Source organism: Typopeltis vanoorti, chromosome 16, assembly GCF_054136105.1.
Source record: "Typopeltis vanoorti isolate ZY-2024b chromosome 16, IOZ_Tvanoo_1.0, whole genome shotgun sequence".
In the NCBI taxonomy this organism is placed as follows: Eukaryota; Metazoa; Arthropoda; class Arachnida; order Uropygi; family Thelyphonidae; genus Typopeltis; species Typopeltis vanoorti.
This window is the reverse complement of record NC_143564.1, coordinates 38055818-38073079: the sequence shown is the minus strand read 5'-3', so window position 1 is coordinate 38073079 and position 17262 is coordinate 38055818. Positions and strand designations below refer to the sequence as shown.

The following is a 17262-nucleotide window of genomic DNA, read 5'->3' as shown; positions in this document are numbered from 1 at the left end:
TTGCACATCCACTACATTCAGCAACACTTTCTCAAGTCTTCTTACATTATAACCATTCAAATGCAAGCCATCCATCTTATATATATCCTTTCGCCCATCAAACTCACTCCACACGTCCACGAATTCCACACCACTCGTCATACATAACCCACGCATAAAGTCATTCGCAATTGTGGCCCTCCTTTTAATCATTTCACTGTCATACCGTGGCAAAAGACTAATCATTCTAACTCTCTCACTCTTTTCTTTTGCTACCTCAAACAATTCATTCAGGTCTTCTATCATTTCCATCTTATCTCCTTTCAAATCATTCGTACCTGCCACAACAATCATTTCTTTCACCCTTTCCTTTTGCTCTCTAATAGACTCAGTTACATCCTTTATGGTCGCACCAGGTTGGTACGATTTTGTCAAATCCTCTACTAACACACCTCATACTAATGAGTCTCCATACAGCACTCTATCCTTCATTTTGTTCATGTTCACATTCATACGCCTATTTTTCCTGTCATACCTTTTATTATTGGTTGGTTCATTCAGTCGACTTTTGTTCATGCACTCTAGCTGCTGTTTTGCCCTTTCTATCGCACCATTCAACAACGCGATCTCATTCAATGCATCTATCTCATCTTTTTTATTCTCTAAGAAACCATTAATATTATCATTCACACTTTCTACATTCACACTCTCATAATTCTCATGTACAACCTTGCCGTTTCTTGTCATATCGCTATTTTCTTCATTCTGAAGGTTGACAAAAATATCACACTCACGATCCGAAATACACTTCAATTCCGCATTCTCCCTACATTTTCTACACACATTCAATCCTTTATTATCATCTATCCACACTCCGACTGCACTCCGTAAAGCGTACATTTCACAGCTAGTACACTGACTCATTTCTTTTATACTACTGTTCTTTGATAACGATGGCGAACCATCATTACTGGCCGCCATTTTCCTTCTTACAGGTGCCATAATTATTGCAACGTGTTTTACCAAATAATAAGTTATACACACCAAAAACACACAAACAGACGCACTAAAATACGCAAGGCAAACAAAACTACGCAATATTGACTAATATTATCAACGATAACTGAAAATAATACTTATCTTATCAGGAGCTTGCACGAACACTACACACTACAATATAACACTACGATATAATCTATAAATATTGAAAGGAACACAAGAAATAATAGAGAAGAATATGAAGAGAAAAGAAAGCAGACAAATAAAATTTGTAAAAAGAAAAAGAAAGAAATGATGGAGAAGAAAGTGAAACATATAGTGCAGTATAATGAGAAAAGAGAAACTAGAAAATTGTATAAAGAATTAAAACACTAAATGCACAATTTTGATGCACAAATGATAGGATGAAAAAGGAAAACCATTAACTTCTATTAAAAGAATTAGTTAAAGAAAATTGGAAGGAATATTTTAAGGAATTATTTATTTATGACAGGAGAAGAAAATAAGGAATATGAAGATCAAAATAATTGTAGAAATATAGAAGAAAGAATGTTGGAAGTTTTTTCCCCCACTTGGTTAGACTATAATAAAGTTAGTTTAATTGTTTATCCAAGTGTAATCAAAAAAAGGTTTGCACCGGAAGTATCTTCTGGACTGAGGCAACTTGTGCTAAAGGTGGACCAAGGAGTATCTCCTTGTGGACATGTACAATTCTATGCATTAAGGGAAGGGCCACTACCCAGACCGGTTTCGACCTTTATTGAGGTCTCATCAGTGGGAGCCAGACCCAAAGGTGGTGCTACTAAGGTGGAAGTAATGGAGAAGTCAAATTTACCTAAACAAGTTGCCAAAAGTTGTCTCACCTTCTCCATTACTTCGACTTTAGTATCACCACCTTTGGGTCTGGCCCCCACTGACGAGACCTCAATAAACATAGAAACCGGGGTGGGTAGTGGCCCTTCCCTTAAAGCATAGCATTATACATGTCTGCAAGGAGATGTGCTTTGCATTATGGGAGATACTAAGACAAGTAGTGATGAGAGCTTGGTCCACCTTTACCACGAGTTGCCTCAGTCCTGAAGATACTTCAGGTGCAAACTTTGGTTGCTTACACTTTGATAAAGGATTAAACTAAATTTATTATAAAAGAAAGAATTCAAAAACCAGCTTATATAAAGAAATAGTGGAAATAATAAAACTAATTAAAAGTTTCAAAGTACCAGGAGTAGATTGGATAACAGAACTTATAAAGAATTCTGGTGAAATTTTATGGAAAAAAATTTATTGTTTGATATTATATATATGGAAAGAAAAAAAAAAAGCAAATAATTGGAAAATTGGAATAATCCAACCAATATATAAAAAAAAATATTATTTCCGCTATTTATTTATAAGCTGGTTCTTGAATTCTTTCTTTTATAATTAATTTAATTTAACCCTTTATCCAAGTGTAAGCAAACAAAGTTTGCGCCTGAAGTATCTTCAGGACTGAGGCAACTCATGGTAAAGGTGGACCAAACTCTCATCTCTACTTGTCTTATATATTGATAAAAAGAAATTTTATCAAATAGATATATAAAAGATTAGAACCATGTGAGAATTCCAGTGTGATTTCAGAAATAAAAGATCCACAATTGATAATATATTTATGTATGAAATATATATGAAAAATGTTTGGAATATGATATAGAACTTCATAATTTATATATTGATTTCCAACAAGCATTTGATAAATTAAATAGACAAGAAATGATACATAATTTGAAAATACTAGAAATACCAGGAAAATTCATTTCATTAATTAAAATTACATTAGAAGGATCCAAAGCAGTATTTAAAATACAAGGGGAATTAACAGACCCCTTTGAAATAAAATGTGGAGTAAGACAAGAAAATGTACTTTCAGCAAGTTTATTTAATTTGGTACTTGAAGCAATAATAAGAAAGTTAAATATGAGAGGATTTATTAATAATAAATTAATACCAATATGTGCATATGCAGACTATATAGCAATAATAAGTCGCAGAAGAAAAGATTTAGAAGAGAAATTTGAAGAACTTAATAGAAACGCTAATGAACAGAAGACTAAATATGTGCAATGTGGAAAGACAATAAATAAAAACATTACAAGATATAATATAGGTGAATACAGTTTTGAAGTTGCATATAGTTTTAAATAGTTAGGTTCATTAATAACGACGAACAGTAATATATCCAACAAAATTAATAGTAGAATCATGGCTGGAAATAAATGTCATTATATTTATAAATATAATCATAATTATTTATAAAAAGTTAATGAGTAATAAGATTCGTAATCATAATTCTAAATTAAAACTTTATAAAAAAATTATAAGACCTGTAACAACGTATGGATGTGAAATGTTCCATTAACACGAAATAGATATAGATAGACTGAGAATCTTTGAAAGGAAAATATATGGACCAATAGAAAAAGAAAATGGAATATGGAGTATTAGAACAAATTGTGAACTTGAACAACTAATTAATGGTGGAGATATAGTAAGATATATAAAAACACAAAGAATAGCGTTGTCAGGGCATATAGAAAGAATGGTGAAAGATAGAGGAGTTAAAAAAATATTTGAATGGAAACCATTAGGACAAAGGAAGAAAGGTAGACCAAGAAAAAGATTGATTGATGATGTACATAAAGATCTTACAACTTTAAAAGTTAAGAATTGGAAGAATATGCACAGAAAAGAATTGCTAAAAATTGTTTTGCAAGCAAAAACTCATAAAAAATTGTAAAGCTATTAGAAGAAACAGAAGATTTCTTATTCAATCTTTTTATGCCAGACTTGCTGTAATCCTTAAACAGGATTAAAGTATTAGCTTTTTTTTTTCTTTTTTTCTTGCTAAGTTAACTTAAAAATCTTAACAAAATTCCTTCTTATATATATATATATATATAGCAATCCCTTGATTAATACGTCTAATGCTTTCTTTAAAACAGGCGCATTAATCGAAAACGCACTAATCGAATATAATAACCTATGGGAAAATGTATAAATTCTTTCCTCAGATTTCTTTTTTGACCCTTAATTTTTTTTTATAAAAGAATTAGGATATGTCTCAGGGCCTAGTTAAAGGAAAACCATGAAGCTGAAAGACAATAAAACATATTCAGAAGAATATAAATTTATTCTTCTTCTTCTTAACAAAGAATTGAGCTAACATAGTTTGGCGAGCATTCTGTTTCTTTTTTTTTCAACTGACAGTATGGCCCTATTGCTTCTGCAAATTTTACTGGTTCTCTCTTCACCAGGGAGTCTCTGAGAATTGCTGCTTAAAAACTTCGATTGTATGAAAACTATTTTCAAATTGTTTCTGTGAAACCTCTTTGGGCTTGTCAGTGATTAAATTTTCTTCATATTCTTCAGGATCCTCCCACTGTGCATCTAAATTTAGTAGGTCGGAATCACTAAATTTCTCGGAGAAATTTAATTAATTTGATTAATTTGAAAAGCCTCTAAAATCATTTGCACAATGTGGAAGAATGTGCTACCAAATGGCTCACATATTGCTAGCAGTAATTTCATTCAACTTTGCAGCTTTATACCATGCTGAGATCAAAAATTTTTTAAATCTGTAACATTTATTTTTAAGATGTATATAGGCGCACTAATCAAATTTGGGTATCGAAAAAAAAATGATGCACTAATCGGTGGTGCATTAATTGAGGGATTGCTGTATATAAAAGGAAGCTGGTTTTCTGTAAATCCAAATTCTTTGATTTGTTTGGATTATGAATTTGGATTTACAGCCAAAGCAAGTCAGGCTGTGAGGCCAATGTGTGTGTTAATTGAGTGTATTCTAATGGCTGGTTTGTGTGATTTGCATAATGAAAATCCAAAGTTTCTGGGAAGAACCCCCCCCACCATGAATGTGTTCGTTTTATTATTTGTATTTGTATTGTACTTATATAGACCATTAGCAGATCAACATATTTTCAGATATAGTTCAAAATATTACTTACATGCGAAGACCAACTGCTGATCATACATTGCTATTGCAAATTGTGTAGCATGCATCAAACTACTTTTACATTTGGTAGATTTGAACTTGATAATGAAAGCAAGCTGGCAGCTGGAATCTGCAAGCTGAAATTGTTGAATCAGTGTTAGCAAAGATTTACAATACTCACACCCATAATCACATGAAAATTTTAAAAATGTTTCATAAATGTGTTGCTATCTTTGCAACATACGATTAATCTGGTGCGATTTACGCTGTAAAAACAAATTATAGCAGTTGATTATAACTAAATATTAATTTTTTTATTCGGTATACTGAATACAGATTTAAATTTTTCATTACAGAGTATTGGAAGCAGTAAAGTATATGACACAGAGTTGAAAGCCGCAGTAGTTGTGACTCTTGAGAATACCCGAATTTCAGCTTGTTCTTGTGGTTCTCTTGTCAGTAAAGCTCGTTTCACAGGTGAATTTGCAATTATTTGAATGTCTTCATTTTTTATTTTATGAGTACTTATTCAGTATATCCAGTTAACGTTTATTAATTGTCAAAACAACAGAAATTACATTATAGCCACTGTAATAAACTTGTATAAAAAGTACAGACATTTCATACTGAAAATAATGGTACATAATCAGTATATGTACTATTATTATAAACAAATTATGTTTATAATAATATTGTGTATTACTATTATAAACAAATCAAAGAACAGGAATACAAGGTACATACAACAGTTGGTTTACCAATGACAAATGGTTGTCACATTCTAGAATTTATATTAAAATTTATATTCCTCTTTTGAGAGAGGAATGATAGTTTTCCCTCCCTATCTCTCTCTCTCAACTCCCCCCCCACAAACACTTGGGAGATTCTCATCTTACATGAATATCATTTATTTTTAATACAGTATTAATTTCTAGCACATGGCAACCATTTTTAATTGGTAAACCAGTTGTTTGTTATTTCTACACACTGATGATGTGCTGTTATTTTCAGTATGAAATATTTGTACTTTTTATTAAAGATTTACTGTGGTGTAATTTTTGTTCTTTTATAGTTACTCCACAGGTACCTCTAAAGATTAGATTGGTTAATTGTTAATTTCCTCAAAAATGCATTAAAAGTGCACATTAAAAGTCTAAATAACTATTATTATTATTATTATTACAAGAGACATCTTGAGGTAGTCAGGATCTCATCAAAGGAAGCCACATATCACTCACATCATGTCATACCTTCTCTTGAACTTATATTCACACTGTCTGCATTCTTCATAACCTCCAAAATCAAGCAATACCACTTATCTAGTTTAAAAAAAAATGGAGCTGTCACCCATTTCTTGACTGCATTCATTCTCAACTTCTGTAGATGGCCTCTCACCACCCTCCATAAAATGAAAAATTCCATTCCATCTACTTATATTCTGTATGAAAATATCAAACTTTTTAGGTCTTTATCATATGACTCATTAACCCATCTTTTTCCTGTTTGCTAGTCAAAAAATTCTCAATCTTTCCTCATGATTCACATTTCCCAATTGTGATATTTTTTGTCTATGATTCACACTCACAAAGGAAATTAGTAAGCCTATTATTAGCATTTTATTAATTATCTCTTTGCTTGCTAAGCTAATTACTAAGTACCCTTCTCCCCCCCGCCGCTTGTTAAAAAAAAGCTTGTTTTTGGTTCTTTTAGTAATGGTTTTTAAGAAGGAAAAGGGCAACTTTTTGATAGCATTGAAGGTAATATTTAGACATAATGAAAGGAAGCAAGTTCGATCTCATTTCTGTTTATTTGCATAGCACTTTTAGTAGGCAACAAAACTATTCTTTTACATACAAAATTTATTGCATGTATTGTATTAGTGCATAAAGAAAAACTAATGATTGTTAATTGTTTTGTTAGATTCCTTTCTTTTAGTTTTGTTAGATTGAATTAATGCCACTTATCTGAAATCTTTATTGTGACCTATTTATCTTCTTTCATATTAATTTATATAATAACAGTGGAAGAAAGTTCTTCCATCTTTAACATGTTAACTGCCATGTCAACCCACTGGAGGCTGTTCATGAAGTAGGGCTGTGCAACCCAATGATGAATGACATGAGAATAATGATATGATGCATTGTGGTTGACTTGAAATATAAAACTTGCTATCAGAGTGCATTTCCAAAGTTTCTTTAACCGGAAAAAAAATTCTCCATATTTTTTTGCTAGCAAGGAAACATTTTTTTGTGTCAAATACATTTAAATTTACCCATAATACTTTAATTGGTAGGTGATTGATATTAATATTATTATCGCTATTGTACGGACACCTTCATGAAGTTTGAAGACTCATTGCAGGAGACCCAAACTATCCACACAATCAGTCATATTCTCTCTTTGAAACAATTAACAAACAAAGCAGTCACAACTGATACTGGCGACCCATTCTATTCATTCACATCTCCAATTGAAAAATCCATTCCTCATACCTTTATTCAACTTCCAGAGGTGAACTCATGTTCTGCACCTTCTCGCCAAGTGCTAAAACATTTCCTCTGCATCAATCCCATAAAACCCTTTAATTAACTTAATTGTTTCTATCATATCCACATCTCCTCCTTTTTTTTTTATCAACCAACTTTTACAATCTATCCTCATAGGGAGCATTCCACAGATTACTAACCATCTAGGTCGCTTGCCTCTGAATCTTTTTCACCACTTACTCATCCCCAAGAAACCCAGGAGACTTCACCCTAAGCATAGTAATCCATATGTTGAACATATCAAGGCCTTATAAATAGGAATAACACCTTCCCTAGCCGTACTCTTTAGCATGTCTTAATTTTTGTCTCTTTAATATATGGAAAAATATCTGTTGTAAGATTCATTCTGCACATCTGAAGAGGAGGAGGAAAATATGCAAAAACATTAATACCTAAAAATTGGAGGACCATTATTAATTTTAATTTTCAATAATTGCAGTATAGTGCCTTCAGCCTGGGTTTGTTGGATCCTAATTCTTCTCAGTCTATACTTTGGATCCGACATTTAGTTATTACGATGTTCTTAACCTAAAAAATAGTTGCTAGTTGATTTCTAATACAAATATAGAGAAAATTTATATTTGTCGACTGTGCCACTCTATATCTGGATTAGTTCAAGAATTGAAGATAAATCAACCCTCAGCTATTACTCCTTAAAATATATACTGGCCGAGTATATTTAACTTACTTAATTCACCCGCTTTGGTTTGAATATTTTATTAATGGTGCAGTAAAAGAGATTCAGGCAAAATACAACTTTTGATTAACAAAAACAAACACTTTTAAATTTACACTTTAGCTAACTTCCTCAATAGTTACTGTTAGTATAAGGAAATTCTAGGATGAAACTCTCACACTTTTCTGTAAAGGAATATTAATGGTTGGAATAATCTTACTGATAATCTTCTATCTTCATCAACTAATACATAAACACTTTTTATAACTGTAAACACTTTTAACAATAAACGGCACTCTTTAAAATAATTCTTCTAAGCAATAACTGAATTAATCATCGGTCACAATACACATAAATAAACGTTGTTGCATAAAGTACTACTGATCACTCATGAAATAAGGCAACACACAATAATTCATTAACTTGAGGTTTTATATGCACAGTTGTTCACTCTTCCGGCATTCAATTAATTCTTAGACACTACAATTCTAAACACAGCTATCGGTAAACTTCAACTTTACAGCTCTACTATTCTCTAGTAACTCCGTGCTTTATTTCAAGATTCTGTGTATCCTTGACAGGTCAGCCCTGAAATTAAATATCAACTCAAGTATTGCTAGTCTATTTAGTAGTCACTCAGCTGTCTTCTGTAGCTATAATTGTTATTCTACAATTTATTAGCTAACCGCCTCTCGACTAGTAGACTTTATTAGCTGCTTGAGTGATTTGCCGACTCACTATTATTGCACTGTGATTCCCTAATGCCGAATGCTCCGATTCGAACCTAATCCCAATCCTCTCTTTTCTCTCTCTCTTAAATTCTCATATAATTTCAGCGTTCATCGCTTTTTATATCCATTCTTCCCACCTAAATTGTTCTTGTGATTTCTTTAACTAAAACTCTTTTCAATAAGCTTTCTTCCCACGTGGTGTTCCAAAAATGTGCTCGCTTACTTACATGCGTCTCCATGACAACAAAACAAAACATAATAAAATTGAGTTATTACATAACGTTAAATTTCTACAGATAGGAATATATAGAGAATATTTACAGTTCAATTAATTCGCAGTTAAATTATCAAATATAAATTCTATATTAACATAGAAATAAGCTAAATAGCTTGATAATATTTTAACACAGAGTTTTTCTACTATTAATACATATATTCTTGATTAAATAATTAAATATTAGATAAAATTAAGGTAGTTATATGAATATTAAATTATAAACAAGTGATTTACATTAATTAATATTTACAAATGTAGCCTTTGCCATGGTGGATTATGTTGGATTCTGAGGAGAGTATTAATAATTTAAATTTCTCTTCATTCAGAATCCAACAGGGTCACATCCTGTCTGTAATTCAAGGAAGTTTATAATGGCATTTCATGTATAAGAAATGCCATTATAAATTAACCATTCCCATATAGAGGGAGTAGATTCCCCCACTACTTGACCACACTTAGGTTTAGAAAGAACAAGAGAATTGAAAAAAAATTTTTATTTTTTTATTTATAAATTATAATTTTTTAATAGCAAACCCAACACGAATAGTTGCAAAACCTATAGTACCTCAATATCCTATGCAGTCTAAAGGATGAGAAGAAAGAAGAAATCTGTTGATATGTTTCTTGGACAAATAAAGGTTTGGTATAAGGCTGTTCTTAAGAACAGAGGTAGATAGAATGAAAGAGAAGTTGGTTCAGTAAGTTTAAAACTGAACAGTAAATAGATGTTAACCAGCAGCTGCTTGTGTTCTTACAATATTGAAAGAAAATGGTAGCTAGTTCAGCAGAACATTGTCCATAGAAATACTTATAGAAGAGACATAAGGCAGAAACAGATAATTTGAGTGATCTTTGAGAGAGAGCTGGGGAATATCACCAATTAATCAGATTGTCTTCTTCTGAATAGGATTAAGCTTTTTTTGGGGACAGTGGTCGGGAAGCAGGCAAATGCAACCGTCCATACGCATGACAATTATTCACTTCACACATTTGGGATGGTGCATCTGTATTATGTTTATTTATTATTATTATTATTATTATTATTATTATTATTTGACACCTCCAAGGAGTTCAAAGACTCATCGAGGGAGGGCACCTGCTGTACAACTCTGTCTCCATCACTCAATCCATTAACTACGCCAACGCCATCTACCGCCGACCACCACCACTAGTATTTCCACGGACAATCGCAAACATCCATGCCCACGGTGGGATTCGAACCCGCAGCCTTTTGGCTGGAGAGCGGATACGTTAACCACTCATCCAGCCAGGCTTGGTTTATACAAGTAAAAAAAGTATACCTAGTTTTTTGAAGGTGAAACATTCAAAAAACCAAGAAAGGCTAGATGTGTAAATCAACCCAAGATGAGAAACTCTGATAACGTTTGGAGATCTGGGTATTATCAAAAGTAAAGTAAGATTGTTCTTGCAAGAGATAAGAGAGAGTTGTGTTTTGGTTGTGTTGAAGTGCAAAAGGTTATCCCTGCCCATTACAGAAGAATAGCAAGGAAATTAGAACTTAATGTAGTGCCCAATCCATATCTAATGCTTTAAGTTCTAATTTCCTTGCTATTCTTCTGTAATGGGCAGGGATAACCTTTTGCACTTCAACACAACCAAAACACAACTCTCTCTTATCTCTTGCAAGAACAATCTTACTTTACTTTTGATAATACCCAGATCTCCAAACGCTATTTTTTTTATAATTATTATTATTTTCATACAGGCTAAAGTACAGAGCCCTGGGGGTATTCCAGCGCTGATGTGAAAATTTGAGGATTTGGAGACTACCATGATATCTGCTGCACTGACTGAGTTGAATCTGGTAACCCAGTTGCAGACGGTAGGAGGCAGGTCTTTGTGGCAGACCTAATCAAAATGTCTGGAAATATCAAGAGTGAGATTCTCCAAACCTTTACATAGTATCTAGAGATGATTGGCGATAACTTAGAGAGATTAGCTGTGGATGAAGAGTAAGGAAATCCATATTGCTGGTCACTAATTAGTTGGAGGATCTCCATATGGTGAAGAATTTGGCTGCTGATGACCTTTAAGTAAATTGATATAAGAGCAGAGTTGGGTGGTGGTTCAATAGCAGACTTTTTTTTTTTTTTTTTTTTTTTTTTTTGGAAGGGCTGAATAATATAGGCTTGAGTTTATGCTGTAAGATAAAGAAGGATAAGTGTGAAATCTAGAAAACAGGTTTTTAGCCCAAAGTAAAGGATACCATCAGGGAACTATTGACTATGGAACTATTCTTGTTAAAGTGTTGTTTTTTTTTTATTATTTATTTGATTTACTTATTCACATCCTTTAGAAAGCTATTTGGGCCTAAATGGATTGCATGATCAATAGTGTCTAGGGCTAAACCTCAGAGGTCTAAAACTCTGATTATTTTGCAAACATTATGTGTATCACCTCAAAATTGAGTGGAATATAGGTCTACAGCAACTGGATCCTCCAGCCACACCTTGAAGTTGGTGAGTCTGCCTGTGTTATTTCTAGAAGTGAAATAAAATAGGCAGGATTTGAGGTGTGACACCCTTCTGAAATAAAATACCAAACCTTTGTCATATTGATTAGCATCACTAGGCAGTAAATGAGTTTCACTACTAGTGTAATACCACCACTCTACTTTACTATTTTTGCATGGGGTAGAAGTTTGTGTGGAATGAACTTCCCAGTGATGCTGGCAGTTTTCATTTTACATTTTTGTCTGTTCTTTCCTTCCCATATTCTACCTTTCCTGAGTCTTTCTCATCATCCTGTTTTCCAGGTTACCATTATCAGGATCCAATGCCCTGCCATGTTTGCTTTGCTGTGTGACCCATGCATCCAGCAAGGGGCATGATCCTGGTAGTCTCACACTATCCTCACTCCTGCTTCATCAAGATGGGTGGTCTTGGATGTCTCAATCAGGATCAGTCAGCTATTAGGCCTGCCTGCAAGGGTCAAGAGTGTTACAATAAGTCTCCTTCTCCCTGGTCAAAGGTCAGGATCAAAGCTTGCTGCTGTGACAGTATTATAGCATCCAGAGTGGTACTTACATTCTGCTCCCAAGAAACAGAAAAAACAAAAAATAAAAAACACATAATCTCTCCCAAATAAATATTCCATCTTATCTCAATATACCTTGAACAGGTTTACACCCATTCAAGAAAGTGTCATCCTTCTTTATCTTGAAAGTTTTTTAGAAGAATTGGCAGGAACCACAAAATCTGCAAAAAAAAAGAAACTTCCATTCAGGAAACTTGTCTGTTGAAACATCCTATGCAAACAATCTGAGCATGCAATCTGAGTTGAGGAATGCCAATCACAATAATCTCCTGAACTCTGAACTTTTCCCTTTAAGAAAATTTCAAAGTAGAACCTCCATTTTCCTGATGAGGAAATTTTCTCTGAATTAAAAGATGTAGTGATAGCCATAAGAAGAATTCTTATACATATGCATGGCATCCTAGTACCAACCAGGAATGTCATCATTACATTTATATCCTGTAACTCCATCATCATTGAAAGCAGGGTATGTGATTGCCCTATTAAACTCTATATCCTGAATCCTTTGCACTGCTTTAAATGACAGAAATATGGGCACACTTAATCATTATTCTCATGCTCTTTCTTGCTGCACACTGGGCACAGATGGCAGAAACATGACAAACAGTATGAGTGTCAAAAACACCTCAACACTCTACTCCTGAGTATATGAAAGGTGATGGGCTGAAAAGGGGAACTCAATATAGATCAAGAACAAGCAGGTCATATGTTTCAGGGGTGAAGATAAAATGTGCCACATCAACAACATCTAATGGAATACTGTTGTGCTGAGAAGGTAACTTTAAAAAAAGTATCTGTGGGAATATTAACATACATGACTCTGCCACCTCCTTGAAGTAACATGATGAATGGCAGTGTTAGCCATTATTATTATTATTGTGATTATAATAATGATAAATCTCCAAGAAACCAAGGAGACCAGACCTGAGTGCAGCAGTCCAGATGTGAATGTGTCAAGGCATTATAAAGAGAAATAACCTAATCCTTTATGCAGTATTGCTAACTAACACACTATTTTTTTTTCTAACTTGAGTAAAATTAATTACATGAAAAAAACCTTGCAAAGTTTTCTCACACAAATCATTATAAAATAAAAAGAACAGGAAAAGGTGTCTTTAATTATAATTTTCTTTAACCATAAATGCCACAAAGAAAATTAAAATTGTGTTCTTTAAATCATTATGCTTATTAATGTGTTTTGTCTCAGGTTTGTGTATTAGATTTGCTGATGACTTTGAGACCTCCCTAGATGATTGGAAGCCAGATCCTAATGATAACAATATTATGAATTTGTGCGTGGTATCAGAAGGAACTTATGAAATATGTTCTCGAACAATTGCGCCACAAGGAAGTGGTAAGTTGAATTATAACCTGTATTCATATTGTAATTAATGTTCATAATTATTTATTTTGCTAAAACAGAATGTTTTGTTGAAGTGGGACTGTTGAAACTAGCAATATGGAATTTATTAGTATATTGATTATTAGTAATGCTTAAAACCACTCCAAGTTGAAAATTAAATATCTGAATTAAGGACAGATAGAGACACAAATTATTTGTGTTGATTATTGCATATTTTGAGCTACTTATTTATAATACAGTGATTCACATTGGGTGTGCTTGGAAAATAGTGCCTATTTCTTTTGTATATGTAAAAATTTGGGGGGGGGGGAATCCTGGAAAACTTTCCTGAAAAAGAGGCGATGGCATCAGGCTCAGGAATTTATTCTTATGACATTAATATTGATGCTGCATTTCAGACCCAGAAATTTGATTACAAATAAAAAAATAAATAATCTTCTTTCTTTTTGAGGTTCCAAGGTTTTTTTGTGTTATTACACACACTAAAATATTAGGTCCCTATAGCAGTGCTGGATTAATTTTTAAGTACACATTATGAAAGGAAATTTATTGTTTCGTTAGAAATATTAAAAATTTGCTCAGAACACATTGATGACCTTAAATGTGAATAAATTTCTCATAATGAATACATAAATTTATTATGAGAAACTTTTTTACCTTTTAGATCATCAGTAATTCTAAAAAATTTTTAATTTTTCCTATCATATTGGTCACCTGGTGACCAATATGATTGGAAATGTCTTAATCATATTGGTCATATTGGTCGCTTTGTCTTAATCATTTTGTGCATGTTTCCTCCTAAGTAACCCAGATTAAAGGAGACAGAGCACAGTGAAAAGGAAAAATTTGTAGTAGCCATTAAAGTGGGTGGGGGATGTTTAATAACATAATGCATTTGAAATAGGAGATAAAAGCATTACTAGCAGAAATTATGCTAAAAAGTGTAACTGAAAAACTATGCAAAAACTGATTTGTCTCACACACACACAGTCAACCTCAGGAATGTCCAAAAATAATTTTTAAAATACCTTTTAAATAAGCTCCTAACTCTGTATACCATGTAAAAGATAAAAATACACATGGTTTACACCACTTTCATGTGTTTTAATAACTTCAAGTTTTTCAGCTAAAGTAACTTTTGATTTATTATTATTATTACAGTCACTTTGTTTTTCACTCTTTCTTTTATCCATGTCGAACAGGGGTAGAAAATTAGAATTTTTAAATGAAAGTATGCACGTGACTATATCAGTGGGAGACAAACAAGAGATGTGTCTGCTTCCAATGGTTGATGGGGCACATGGAAGTGGGCAGCAGGCAAACACTTGTTTATTGCCCTCCTAATACACAGTAAGCTTAGCACATGATTCAAATCTTTTTCAGCTATCATATAAAAAGATCATGTTAACTGGAAATTTGCATTGTGTAAAGTAAAAGGTGGTATATGATTTTTTCAAAACATGTTAATTGAATTCAACTCACATTGTGCAATTCCTGGTTGTATATATTGTCATATATAAGTCTTATGCAGATCTTTTTCTTGAATGTGGCTTGGTGTGTGTTAAATGAGTTGAATGGGTTGCTAGAGTCTGTTGTAAATGCTTTGTCAAGGAATTCATTCAAGGAGAGATACAATAGATAATGTTTGAAAATCTCTCCCAATGAGTCATTGGATTCCTTTGTAGTAATAATATATTGGATATACAGGGTGTTAGGGATAAATTTGACATATTTATAATTAATTATATTTTTCCGTAAGTTACATGTATTAACACACACTTCTCTTCATTTAAAAGTTTGGACCCTTCTTCATTCATATACAAGATGTCAGAAAGGATGGATAGCTGGAACCCACCTGAATCATGGAAGAGAATAACTTGTATCATGATGATTCGTGCCCGCCATCAAAATAAGGATATTACGACTGCTGCCCAATGCTCCCTGAATACAGTAAAAACAATCAGGCATGAACTAGAGACTTGCAATGGTGACTACGAGGATGTAGCAAGAAGAAAGATCCCTAGCAGACGATCTGATTGCGTTCGTACAGCAGAATTCCTCGCAAATCTGCAGGAACAGGTGTTGAAGAACCCTGGCATTGGAATTCGGGCTTTGTTCGTGGAGTTGCTAACTGTAGTCAAGCCCTGGATAACAAGGGTAGCCAATGGTAGGCCGTATGTATGGCAGCAGGATTCGGCCCCTTGCCACACCTCTGGGAAAAGTCAAAAATGGTTGTCTGAAAATTTCTACGACTTCACCAGTCCAAATGTTTGGCCTCCAAACTCCCCAGACCTTAACCTCATGGATTATTTTGTATGGGGCGCAGTTGAAAAAGACACCAATCGCACTTCCAGTAATACAAAAGCCCAGTTAATGTATAAAATTAAAACAGTTTTTGCGGCCCTTCCCAGGGAGACTGTAGCATCAGCTTGTTCGAGGTTCCGAAGCAGAATTGAAGCTGTGATCGATGCTAATGGTGGTTATTTTGAGTAAATCTTGTTGATAGTATTGTAATTAACTCTGCCTGTAATGTTTTTTTGTCAATTCATTAAATTTAATAGATACAAAGAAGATTTTCTTTTTCCTTACGAAACTGTCAAATTTATCCCGAACACCCTGTAGATGTAATGTATTACTCTGTGTATTTGTTTAGAGGAATACATTTCATTTAATGAAAATTTTACCTTCCTCCTCTAATGCAAGAAATGGAATCCAGTAATTTTTACATGGCGACTAATCTGTGTATGTGTGGTTATCAATAACAAGGCAACTATCTCTTATTCCTTTAGAATTAATGTGATAAATAAAAATTATCTGAATCTTTTAAGTAAAAAATAGTGAGGAAAAAAACAGAGAATTAATTGAATCCTAATGAACTCAAGAAAGTAGCCTGAAGGAACACATCTCAGAGTGATGTATTCCTTCATACACATTTTCAAGATATTTGGGTTTTGGTGAAGTCCAATATCAGCATATTGCATGTCCTCCCAGTGATCATTAGATGAGTGGATAGACGCTTCTAAATCTATATGATACCAGCTGCATTCCACTACACAATGAAAAATCTTCTGTTGAACTGTATTCATTGATTGCATGCCATTGGTTTGCTGGATGATAATCAATAATGTGATCATTTGATGTTGCATAAAACATTTGCAACATCAAAACATTTGATGTTTCATAAGACATTTTCAGGGTACATTTACAACCAGTTCAAAATTAGTTGTTTCTTGCGATGCAAAAGGAGCAGTAAGAAAACCAATGGCTTATGAAGTTTATATTTCGGTGTGAATTTGTTAGCATGCATTTGCTAAATTTATACATCTTTCCCAGGCATTGCAAATATAAATAAATGGTTTTATCATTTTAGGGGTGCTTAAGGGTCAAAGCTGTATAACTGAGAGGAGACCTCCATAGCCTTTAAAGGAATGCGGAGAACCGACCAGGGCTTCTGACCTAATGTCCAATCCTCACATTCTCGTGGTACACCCTGTTGGATATCTACCTGGATACTGAATGGATGAGGATGGGCTGGCAATTAGGGATTTAGCCAACCAAATTGTATTCTTATTGGCTTAAACCAAAATACAAAATGATGGTAATACATATCCATACTTCAAGTAGAAAAAGCTATGAAAAGCTTGAA

General features: G+C 33.3%; 1 protein-coding gene across 1 annotated transcript in view; it reads left to right on the top strand.

Annotated features, from left to right (window-relative positions):
• Window positions 1-17262, top strand: part of tweek (transmembrane protein KIAA1109 homolog tweek) — a 1221702-nt gene that overhangs the window by 688611 nt on the left and 515829 nt on the right. Inside the window, 2 exon segments of the mRNA XM_090406645.1 lie at window positions 5323-5443; window positions 13461-13607. Of these exon segments, the coding sequence (XP_090262771.1) occupies window positions 5323-5443; window positions 13461-13607 (268 nt within the window).